Here is a 12808-nt window from a genome sequence, read left to right as displayed (position 1 = left end):
GACTAATAACTAAAATTAATTCAAGCGTTTGTTAAATAAATATGGTACATTTGCAATTTTTTTTTGTTGAGTGAACAAAAGACGTGTTTTAAAGATTTATTAAAACAACAATGAGTTTTAACAGTGGAAATAAAAATGTTAATGACATGATTATTGCATCGAAAAATAATAGGAAAAATGCTAAAGACTTCCTTAAATGGATAGAATCTTCCCGTTTAAAAGTCTTACATGAATTGGATAGAGGAGCATTTGGAGTTGTTCATAAGGCTAGATGGTATAAAAGAAACTATACAGATACTGTTGCCGTGAAATTTTTTCATGATGATAGAGAATTTTTAAGAGAGGTAAACAACCTTTTTTTTCTTTTGAAAATAAGAGGAGATCAAAAAGGGAACGTAAAATCATCTAAATTTATTTTTTAATCTTTTTTTTTTAAAAAAAAAAGTTTACAAATATTCACAGAATGATAAAAAGGTGTTCTAGTGAGGATGACACTATATCAGAGAAAAATCTCGTTCATTATTATGGTGCTACATATGATTATGATAATGAAGAATATGGTATTGTCATGGAATATTATTCACAATCTTCTTTGAGCAATTACTTATATAAAAAATGGAAAAAAATTTATTGGGAAGAAAGATTAAAAATTCTTCGAGACATCTCTTACGCTCTTTACATACTTCATGATCAAGATTTAGTTCACGGAGATTTGCATAGTGGAAATATAATGATTGATGATGATAAAGATGACCCAAATATTGCATGGATTGGTGATCTTGGATTTTGTAGAGAAGAAGAAAATGAGAAAAAATACGATGGTTTTCGTGGTGTAATGGCCTTTATGGCGCCAGAAATCCTTAAAGAATTACCGTATAGTAAAAAAGCGGATATTTATAGTTTTGGATGCATTATGTATCATGTTTCAACTAACAGAGCTCCTTTTTATGAAAGAGCTCATAACAGACGATTAATGAGACAAATTTCTGAAGGGCTTAAACCAACAATTTATCAAGACGACGAAATTCCTCCGTGTTTTGAAAGTTTAATGCATCAGTGTTGGAATTTTAATCCTAAAAATAGGCCTAATGCTTGTACTTTGTACAATAAATTTTGCGATTGGATTGATGATGATGAACGATTTGAGGATGTAAAATGGGACACAATCAAACCGGTAAAGAAATCAGATTACCATAGAGAAACCAACTATATGAGTCAAACATGGTATATATAATTCATTATTTTTTGAAAATAATTGATTTAAAAAAAAGTTTAACTTATCTTCTTTTCTTATAAATATAGGATATTCTAATGATATGCTGTATTTTGGTCTGGAATTTTACAATAGCACAATGATTTTGATGTAAATTTGATGTAAACGACTATACATTAAAAATGTATGCATTTTACGATTTTGCGTGCACGTTAAAGACTTCGTAATATATAAATTTTAGCTCAAAATAAGTTAAATGTTGCGTGACTATACAATTTTCCGTTGATAAGTATTTTTGATTTAATGTTAATCAAACTGGAGAACAATCTTATTTATCAATTGATCCCTTGTAAAGATTGTAAAGAATTTATTCAAAATTTTTTTCATTAATTATCATTAATTACATTAATTATCAGAAAATATTTATTTTACAAATAAATTAATAAACGTGAACCTTGTAACTTTTAAATATTGAGAGATTAGCTATGATTGACTGGTTATAATTAATATGAAATAATTTATTTCCAAAAGATAGACGGAATTTCCACAAGCTTAGCGAGAGTGAACAAGTCGAAAATTTGAATTACGAAAAGATTGTCATCTATTAGTGTTCGTTTACTTAATTGGATTTTCTCCTTGATCTTCCGCGAAAATATGTTATATAAGTAGGAATTTTTAAGTTGCTTAAATGATAAATATATCTGGCTATTTCATTCTGTCCTCAAATTTTATTTTTTAATCGATCCCTAAAAACTATGAAAAGAATATAACGACTTTTTTGCTTGAAAATAATATTATAAATTCACCTATATGAATTTTGTAATAATATTCAAACTATAATGTTTCTTAAGAAACTGAATTCAGGTCCTAAAGCTTATTGGCCATGTTAGCTAATATCATTACTTTGTTAAAACGAAGATTGTTTATTATGACGAAAAAATAATAATATCCAATATGAGAGAATTTTTCATAAATCTTATGAATATTTAACATAATTGTTATTTTGTTCGGTCGCCCTGTATTACCATGTATTGGCATAATAATAAAGTTATTGGATAATAATGGAATTTTATTATGAAAATTTTATGAATAGTTCGATAATATTATTATTATCAACACCAAAATAGTCAATAATTTCGGTTCATATAAAATTATGATATTGCGGATCCGAACCGACGAACCGGCCCGGATTATGAGAACTGATCGGATTACTTAACTAGGAAACGGGAACCGTTGTAAGTCCGGAGCGAGGTATAATAAATAAAGATGTAGCGATATTCTACTAATTAGCAGCATAACGCCTTGGAATTCCGGTAATTTTCTGCTGATTAGCAGCATAACGCCTTGGAATTCCTGGACAGAGAAACTCACGTGATTGAAAATTTACACGTTATTTCCATAGATCATCATAGTGCGTAGACATATATAGTCCTTCGCTTCGCTCCGGACAATAATATATAATTTTATCGAATTTTCTAATTAAAAATTCCTTAGTATCAATTATTATAAAATTCCACCCACGAATACGTTTACCACTCTGGTCTCATAACAGTTTATTCAAATTATTCTCAATAAATAAATTTCTTCTTGTGAAAGATCCTTTAGTTTAGCTAGGTATTTTAATCGTAGATAAAAATTATAGAATTCGTGGATAAAACGATAAAACTAATGAGAATACGGCATAGCTATTTGTTAGCTGACTGAAAAGTATTACTCAATTGCATATTATTCGGAAATAAAGCAATATGTCACTTATTTTTAAACATTCCTTGATGCAGTGTAAGAATGTAGAGATTGAATTTCTAGTTAATAATATATGAACGAGTTGAGTCAGTCACAAGTCAACTCGGTAGAAGTTTATTGAACCAGAATTTCTGCACTTCAGTTAACTATCCGAATAGATAATGCTGTTTGAGGAGAAGTAGCGTTAGCTAGCAATGTACATTCTAGATGATTTTTATTTTAATTTGGTCTAAAAATTGATCAGTATTAATTTGTGTTTCTTTCAATTACTAATATAAATACACAACATTTAAATATCGCTTCATTCAATTCAGATTTTTTTTTAATATTTTACCAAATATTATGATCTTTTTCTTCCTTTTTATTTACGTTACTGGCACGAAATGATACGATCCATCGGAGTTGATTCTACGTTAATTTCAATACGAAGAGTAAAGTGTGGGATAGCATGTATAAACATATTGACGCATTAACTACAATAATTTAAGCGCATGTTCGTTGTGTGCGATAAAATTTTCATTTAATTGTACTAACACATTTTATGATTACGAATGCATTTTAATATTTTTATGAGTAATATTCAAATAATGGAGTTTTATTTTTTTTACACACCTGCACAAATGCAGTATTATATAATTACAAAAAAAAAGAAATTCCAAAATAAATACATAGAAGGGCTTATCACATTGTACAATTAATATCCTAATCTCAAATTGCCAAACATAGAGGGATACGTTTGTTCATTTTGTGCAGGATGCGTAAATACAAATTCTCTTAAATAATATTCCAAATGAAAAAAAAAGGTGAAAACTTCTAAAATATATTTATTTCTGTACTTATACTCTAATATATAAGATAAGTCAATAGTCTTAACAATTTTCCATTTCCATCTCCCATCCTTCCTTCAGTCCTCCTTCCATATAAGATTTAATAGTAGTCGAAATTTTTTTCTTAGATCTTTGTTTCTCTTTCTTCACAGTAATTTCTTTTTGATATCTTGATACCACACGATTGTTGCTAACAGTACCACTATCAAAATCATCTAGAAATCCAACGTTTTTTTCCTTCTTCTTTTCCAAAAGACGTATATTCCTTTTCTCTTCCTTTTCAATATTCTTGATTAAATTATTTAACAAATCTTTTGCTTCATTGATTTGATTGTTAGATGGTGAATAATGTGGATTATACTTAATTTCAATCTGTGCTGGATTTGTATTTGTATTAACACTAACAAATGTACCGGTCTTAGCACTAATAGGTTTTAGGTTACGCCCTTCACGACCAATTAACTTTCCAACTTCAATATGTTCAGGAATTGAGATTACAGTTGAAATTAACAAGAGTCCTGGGTGTGACATTTTGTAATCTTGGAAGATTTTTTAAAGAATGTAAAGAGTCAAAGTTGAAGTTTTTATAACTTTTATATATTAAAAATTTCCTTATTTGTAAACAAAAGCTCAATTTTTTTTGTGAATCAAATATTACATGTGATTGTCACAAACAAACGGCCGAGCTATAACTGATACGGAAATGTTTTCTTCATTGTATACAACCGCGATGGTCTGAGAAGCATTCTCAAATAATCCTGCTCCTGCTTGTTGCACAAATTTATCCCTAATAACACATAATACAAACAATAAATACTTTTCGATTTCTAATTAATCATCATGATTTAATAAGGCCATTCCAAAATATAATTAATTTAACTTATCTTCACATCAAAGAAAATCCTACAAATGTTATTAATAAGAGAAATACCATCAAGTACATGTGAAGCTTTTGTGGAAGACCAGAAAAAGATGTTCTTATTCGCGATTTTCAAGCTCATATCTGTTGATGTCAATAAATAAAGAAATAGGAAAGTCAAAATTTTATTCATATACACAATTTTAATTGTCAAAATACAACCGACAAACATGTAAGGTTGAACCATCTGTGAATTTAGAATAAAATAATAATGGTTTATAAAAACTTTTTACAGATTGGCATAAAATTTGATCGAAATTTTTAATGAGAAAATAATCACTTCCAGTTTACACAATTCAAATCACGTCTAAAGCATACCGATTTGTTTTGAGGTATGACTTAAAAATATTACGCACGTGTTTATAATCTAGTGTAACATCACAAGTCTCAACTAATCAAATATATAATTTAATTTCGAAATATATTATATCAAAACAATAAGCTACCAATATGACTTAAAATATAATTTTCATTTTTCATTTCTGTCATTATTATTAATTTCCATTCAATGGTTCATTCTTGCCTTTCACTTTAGCAAATTATTATAATACGAAATTAAACTTTTTACTAAATTGTCAACCTTAATAAGAATCTTTACATAATTCTTTTGGCGAAATTATTCTTTAAATTAAAGTGAATTTTTATTTTAATATTTTATCTGGTTCAAAGTTTATTCTGATCCAACTGTTACTTACTATGTCGAGGTCAGATTAGCCATAAAATTGTGAAAATTTAATCCTCGTGTGTTTCTTTCCAAATTAAGAACCTCACATTATAAATAGTTATTTTCAGAATATTTAAAAAGTTGATAAAAGGTAAGCAAAATACCCGAGTAGATGTAACATTTTTTTGGTCAAGTGTACAAATCACATGTCGATCTATAAATCCGCAAAATACTTCCTCCCAAAATTTGAAATAATTTCTATTCGGTGTAGTTTAGTAATATCTTGTAATTGACTTTAGTTAAAGTTATTTAGACAGAACTTTAAAAAAAATTTATTAAGTTTTCGAATTAGAAATGCGTTTTTTTTTAGTTAAAAAAGTTTCACGAATCACGTTACATTGATGCACCTACAAATAAAGGAAGTTGAATTATGTTCTACTGTGTTGTATTTTAGTGTAGTCGTGTTGAATAATTTCGTGGCGTTTTAACCAGGAGATTTTTTTTTTAAAAAAAAGATAATTTATAATCAAGAAAATTGCAAAATATTGCTAATTGATAAAGTATATTTTGTTTCGCTTTCGATAAAAATTTGGTAAATGTGCATTATATTGAGGCAGTGACCCAAAAATGATAATCATTGCTGTGCCACAAGAAATATATTACAAAATAAACAAAAATTGACTTCATAAATTCATTTCTTGCTGTTTATTCACTTCCTCTTATTATGGTTTATACACATAACAACATATATTCTGATATACCAAAATACTGTATTATACTAAAAAGGGTACAGTACGTTTCACCGAAGTTCATTTCGCCGAAAACCATTTCGCTGAAACTATTTCGCCGAAGGGACATTTTCGCCGAACGTGCATTTCGTTGAATGGACATTTCGTCGAATCCTTTTCCCCGAAATCGTCCATTTCGTCGAAGGACATTTCGCCGAAAATGTTAGTGATTAACATATTTCCTTGATCATTAACAATTCACGCTCAAAGTACTAATTCTCTAAACTATTTCATTTTCATTTTATGATGATTTTTGTTCTCTTTTTTAAACAAACGTGACTTAATATAATGTATTAAATAATTCGTTTGTCTTCTCAAAAAAAAAGAAAAAAAATTCCATATTTTCGGCGAAATGTCCGCTTCGGCGAAATGGTTTCGGCAAAATGGCCCACTCGGGGAAATGAGTTTCGGTGAAAAGGACTTTCAGCGAAAAGTCCGGATACCACTAAAAAGTACAATGTCTAGGTGCTTTTGCTTTTCATTTTTAGTTATATTTAAAAATTTTTTAATTACCCAATCTTTTGAAAAGGTAATTTACTTCAATATTTATTTTTTGATATTAACTTTTCTAATATATGATAATTTTAAACTAATAATAATTATATAATTAATTAGTTTATGGCCTACTATAAGGTTGGTACATCATGGACTATTAAACACCTCAAAGTTGATAGAAAAATATAAGTCGCCTGGTGGCGTTATAATAACAGTATATCAATTACAGTTTCCAACTGAAGTGTGTAAGAGAAGAATCAAGATGGTTGATACTTGTTGTGTATCTTGAGAATATTTCCAAGCCACTGTGGCAGTAACATCTTGGATCAAATCAGTACAAATTCTATATATGTTTGATCAAGGTTCATAAATATATAATGATTATTATTATTGTAGAAATCATTTATTTATTATTTTTAGTAGTGAGATTACTGAGATATGAACCAACACTTGAAGTATTCAATCAAATTATTCTTTTTAATTATAATGATCACAATGAACAATGTCTTTTTCTTCCCGTATGATGGATTCAATCATATTAACTAGTTTTATAGTAGTTTTCTTTTCAGTATAAAAATAAGTGATTTTATAGATTTTATATCAGAATTATTATTATTAAAGAATAAACTTTTTCATATTATTTTTTTTTTAACATTTTAAAAATAGTTATATAATACATTATAATTCAAAATCTTTGACCCTATTTAATATAAATTTTATTAATTGTTGGAAGTAGAGGAATGTTTGTTAAATTATCATGAAGCGTGAAGGATCCTAGTAAGGAGAACGAGAAAAAATATCCACATAAGCGTGAAATATCTTTACATGAGAGTCATTACTAACTTCAATATTAATATCATCATATTCGTTATCATATTATCGATACTTTTTGTTACTGATCCATCAACTTGAATTGCTGATTCTGTCAAGTGTCCACTTATATATGCAAGATGGTGTGAAAACTCATTATGACTTTCGTCCTGTATAAAAAACAAAGTTTTTAAAAAAGGGTTTTACCATTCAATAGCATGAAAAGTTTTTTACCAAAACATCAAGACAAAGACTTTGGTCAGATTTCAAGCTGATAATATTTTTGCCAATTCGAATTATCGGCGGATATTATTCCATCTCTTTTCTGCCTTTGATATTGTAGTGAATAAAATTGAACCTCTTTTTTATACGATTTGTAGTAATCCAAGAATTGAATTTTTAACCGTAGGATAATATGATCACGAAAATCTAGATCAATAAATACATTTAGGCCGTGTTGTTGTAAGACATTGTTCAAGAAGATTTTTAATGTTCTATACTGTCCTGTTCGGGGACATGTTCCCGTCCCATACCCATAGGAACTTGAGCCAGTACTTGCGGGAAAGTTTGAAAAAAAAAAGCTATGCTACGGCTGCAATACGGATAATTTGACATTTTCCAATTCCAGGTTGTATAAGATCACAAACTCTTCTGAAAGGCAAGCTCGATTAGCATCTGATTCTGTTATTTTTCAAAAATTCTCGATCATATGGAGAGGTCATTATTCTATGTCTCAGATATCAACGTCCGTACAATCCAAAATATATGCAAATATATGTTGTGAAGTTGATCTCTGGGATCGGTTTTATTGACACGGAAAATAATACATATATATATATTATAATGAAAAAGAATCGAAATCTATAATAAAAAAAAAACATGAAAAAAAGACTTTAATAATGAACTTTTTCAAATAATAATAATTAATTAATCAACGCTATGATGCTCTTTATTAACTGAATAAAACATAGAAAATAATGGCCTTGTTGAAGGAGATGCCCTAGGTAGTTGGTTTGGCCAAAAATCACTCAAATTACTTTCCAAAAAAAAATGGCTTATTTCATTTTCTATTGTGATTGTTTAGATGTTCGAGCTCTTATTTTTATGATATTTTTCTTAAGCCAGTTGAAATCTCAACATTAGTGATGCGTCTATTTTAATGCTTTGTATGCTACCTAAAGGTGTTTGATGATATTCTCTATCATCAACGCCATATGAGTTTAACGACTATATAAATTCTTTCTTCTCTATTCTAACATAAAAATTAAATTACATAATTTGGCTCGTAACAGTGATATGTAGATTGGCTTTACAAAGCGAAGCCATACTAATGTCTGCCGACCACGCTACTCTAACATTAACTCCGTGATCCTACTCCAACCATTGATAATCTGGATAGAATAGAAATGTTCGTCTGCGCGAAACATGTAGCACTAGATAACACTTCTTAGTAAAACCGCCAATAATTTTATCGTGGGTTGCTAATGTGATTCTCATCCTGAAAGAAAAATTATCTATTAGCTTGTAATCCAGAAATTGCAAATGAACAGCTGCAATCAAAAAAAATAATCATGACTTTTTAAAATTGCGTAATATTTCATCCGAAATATCCGTCTTCAACAACACTTCTTCTGCGATGTATCATGGATAGGTGTTCTCCTAATGGTCTATTCATATAAAATTTACACTTTGTGCAATTTTTGTTGAATAGGATATGAATAAGACGGCTTGAATTTCTGAAACACAGGTTTTTCGTGCATTTAGGAGTTATGTGCAACTTTTAGACTGTTCGAAACGGTCTGTTAAATTATTGATCAGAAAGTGTGATGTTTGCCGATCGTGATGCAATAAATAATTTTAGGATAATCAGTTTTAAGTTTTTAACCACTAATTTTTTTGCCATTGTCTTTAAAGTTGCTCAAACTCTTTCATAAGACCAATTTTCCTTCTCACATTGTTAACCACCGAATATGAGTCCAGTTTTATGTTGAGTTTGATTTACCTCAATCATAAACTCCTCACTTCTGAAGAATCTACTTCCTCCTGAATGAATCCCGAATAAGCTTGTAAAAACCATTGCAAACAGCTTCTGGTACGATATTATGGTTTGCTGTACATATGTTTTGGTCAAGTTTTCAATACCTCATTTGTAGGCTTGCTATATTGGCGAAATTAACTGTTCCTGGCGTTGTTAGTTAGTAACGATACCGTAATGAGCGTCTTCTTATTGAGACTGTGGAAAATAGAACACGGTTACACGCCTAATATGGGAATTTTCAGATGACAATTGGTTCCTCGTCTTAAATCATAGAGCGTCCCCAAAGATTCTTCAACCTTATGAAGACTTGACCATTCTTTAAAATAAATAATTTAATTTATGTTGATTGGGCTAAAATCTTATCATGTGATCGGTAGAGGAGGAAAATTACACTAGCTAGGAAGAAGTACAAAGGTATACAAGGGACTCGTACTTTTGATGTCGAATTTGGAAAAGCAATTAATTTTGCAGTTGAATATTGGACAATGTGAGTGGTAAGTTTTATCGCTGCTTTGTCATTTGATAATAGAAGGTTTAATGCTAATGATAGAAAGTATATTACTGAATGTAAGTTCTGTGTTCTAGAGGGAAATAGTGGTGTAACCAATTATTTTTAGCTTATATAGTTCATGGTCTTGCACAAAAAAACCCTGTAATGGATATCGTCGACCTTAGAGAATCGAATAAGAAGCGTAGTATCAATGAGGTAGAAGCAAAAATTATATGATATGGTTGGTGGTTACATTATAGAACTAAAGGCTGTGGTTGATGACTTCTCGGTTGGCACTATTTGAAGGTATTATAAGAGTTAGGTTCATTATTTTCAATCAAATTTACATGATTTTTAACTGAAGTCAAAATGAAATTTAGACCTGCAGAACCAAGCAAGAAAGCATGTAATTCGTGATTTATTATATTTTAAAGAGATTGATACCCGTTTTATTTAGAAAATTTCTTAAGGATAAGAAATTTGGTGAAATTTCAGAGACTAACGTACCATCAATCAAGAGATCTATGACCTTTCAGTCACAATCAGTAGATAACTTTATTCAGGATAACCCATTAAATAAGACTGTGACTTATGTTTTAAGGATGTGCAAATAATAATACATGTTGTTTCATTTCCATATGTAAGACACCGGACTTGACTATTAAGGAGGAGTTAGGGGACATTGATTCTTTATTAGAAAAATAGGAAACATAAATTTTTTTGATATTTTTATTAGTGTGGAATAAAGAGACATGGGTATGGATTTCTTTAACAAATAATAAAGCTTATTTTATTAATTAAAGGTCTACGAGAGCAAACCTATATAAATAATCAAGTTACAAAATTAGGTATTTGATTTTTGTAATGAACTTTCATTATTAAATACTACCATACATCACTTGAAGCTTACATTAAAAAATAGAAGCTCAAAGTGGGCGATTTTGAATATAACATAGATTCCGGCGATTAGCAACGAATCATTAAAGAATTAAAGTACAGCCAAAATTTTTCGCTCCACTTTTACCGTACTATTTATTACGATGTTTGATTTCAGTATCGCAAAGTATGATGTGAAAATTGTGAATTCGTTTATGTATACGACAAAATCAGATGCCAACGATTTACAAAATTTTCTCGATCAGTGAACCTGAAAAAATGGGCGATTTGCATATGCAAAGAAATAGAAAGGTCTACGTGCGTTTCTATACTCCCGCTCACCCACATTGTGTTCCAGATAATATGACTTACTGTATGATTTGTCTTACTTCGAGTTTGATTTGTTTTACTTGCAGACAAAAAGACTTTATATGATTTGTTCACATCATGAAAATCAGATTGATAGGAATTTATATTAATACATAATTCATGTAAAGTTTATTGAGTATTGAGTACATACGGGTAAGTTTCGTACCAAGTGTGTAAAATAAGAAAAATTATTTTATTGATAGATACAAATAAAATCAATTTTGATGGACCGCTGTCTTTTGTATTCTATTACTATCGTGTCTACACCCTTCATTGAATAAATAATTTTATTCCGGATGATTCGTGATATGACGAGAGGAAGTATCGTAATCCGATCATTATATCATCAATCTTGAAAGAGTTCCAACTATTAGCTACCATGGTTCCACATGGTGGTGTAAGTTCTTCCTCTCTTCCGATGTAAGATAAACCTACATTATCTACGAGTTTGTCAAAATATTCCAGATCTTTCATGTAATCGTCTTGTGCATCTTGTGGAGCGTCATTTTCATGATCCGTATTATCATTTTCAGATGGGCGAGAGAAAATTTCATTTATTTTTTAAAAGAATTAAAAAATACATCAAGCATGACTACTTTCGTGATAGGTGCAGGGTACAACTTCATCCGAACCAGCAAATCATCACAAGAGCAACCAGCAGATGCTCTTGCTTAGATGAAGTAAGACTTCAACCGAACCAGCAGATCATACCAGCAGATGCTTTGCTTGGCGAAAGTCATCTGATCATACCCCGAACCAGCAGATCATCACAAGAGCAACCAGCAGATGCTCTTTCGCGTTGGGTATATTAAAATCTTGGTAATTAATTTTGACGTGACTGTTGCTCACCTCTTCTTTGATTCTTGTGATACTTTTCGTTTATTATTGTGTGAATATTCGTTACGCACTTCCTTTTAGTTGCACTTGACATTATTAAGTCCTTATTGTTCTGAGAGTCTCCATAAAAATTGATCGAGGTTGAAGTACCATTAGTCATTTCCTTTTCGAAAGAACGATCTGGTCGAGAATTCTAACGCGTAAAATTTTGTAAATTAGTAATATTCACCTGAAGATTATCCGTGCTCCAACAGGGCTAAGTGTTAGGTCGAACTAGAGTCTTGAACGTCAGACAATCCTGGAGATTGCATGCGCCCAACACTAGCTTCGTAGCTCGTCCTAGAGACTTGAACGAACAGGAATCCTGGAGATCTCAGTCACGCCACCAATTTTTTTATATTTTTTAAAAAAATTCTTGAACTTGCCATTAACATCACTCTTTCTTATTATAGTAGTGATCGACACTAACTTGGCACAGATTTCATACCAGCTGTTTCCATCCTTCTTTTCAATGATACTCTCAAGAGAAGTAAGATAATAACCATTTTTATTAGTGAATGTTTCTATACTGCATTCTTCCAAAAACTTATAATACTCCATTCAGAGGACTTGCAATCAAAATATTCATATACCCAATTCTCTAATATGAACTGAAAGAAATACTAAATATTGATTGAAATCGTAGACATAAACAAGTAATAATAAATTGTAGATGTGAATGAATTTGAGAAGACTTTTG

General features: G+C 30.0%; 3 protein-coding genes across 4 annotated transcripts; 1 reads left to right on the top strand and 2 right to left on the bottom strand.

Annotated features, from left to right (window-relative positions):
- The first annotated feature begins 68 nt into the window (after positions 1 to 68).
- Positions 69 to 1445, top strand: OCT59_016642 (uncharacterized protein). The gene is made up of 3 exons (XM_025315125.2): positions 69 to 344; positions 446 to 1224; positions 1303 to 1445. The coding sequence occupies exons 1-3, from the start codon at positions 111 to 113 to the stop codon at positions 1310 to 1312; spliced, it is 1023 nt and encodes a 340-aa protein (XP_025183457.1). The 5' UTR covers positions 69 to 110; the 3' UTR covers positions 1313 to 1445.
- A 2086-nt stretch (positions 1446 to 3531) lies between these two features.
- OCT59_016641 (uncharacterized protein) lies at positions 3532 to 4314 on the bottom strand (the record flags this gene model as incomplete). Its single annotated transcript, XM_025315124.2, has 1 exon — positions 3532 to 4314. One exon carries the CDS (start codon positions 4312 to 4314, stop codon positions 3826 to 3828), a length of 489 nt encoding a protein of 162 aa, XP_025183456.1. The 3' UTR covers positions 3532 to 3825.
- A 7089-nt stretch (positions 4315 to 11403) lies between these two features.
- On the bottom strand, positions 11404 to 12456 carry OCT59_016640 (uncharacterized protein). Of its 2 annotated transcripts, XM_066145830.1 has the most exons (3): positions 12299 to 12456; positions 12082 to 12181; positions 11408 to 11663 (listed from the first exon to the last, which is right to left on the bottom strand). In XM_066145830.1, the coding sequence occupies exons 2-3, from the start codon at positions 12161 to 12163 to the stop codon at positions 11503 to 11505; spliced, it is 243 nt and encodes an 80-aa protein (XP_066003570.1). In that variant the 5' UTR covers positions 12164 to 12181; positions 12299 to 12456; the 3' UTR covers positions 11408 to 11502. The 2 variants fall into 2 exon arrangements, with proteins under 2 accessions (XP_066003569.1, XP_066003570.1); XM_066145829.1 differs by having other exon boundaries at positions 11404 to 12189.
- Positions 12457 to 12808: the final 352 nt, after the last annotated feature.

Source organism: Rhizophagus irregularis, chromosome 25 (genome assembly GCF_026210795.1).
Source record: "Rhizophagus irregularis chromosome 25, complete sequence".
Taxonomy (NCBI): domain Eukaryota; kingdom Fungi; phylum Glomeromycota; class Glomeromycetes; order Glomerales; family Glomeraceae; genus Rhizophagus; species Rhizophagus irregularis.
The sequence above is the reverse complement of the archived record's forward strand: the minus strand, read 5'-3'. Positions and strand labels throughout refer to the sequence as shown.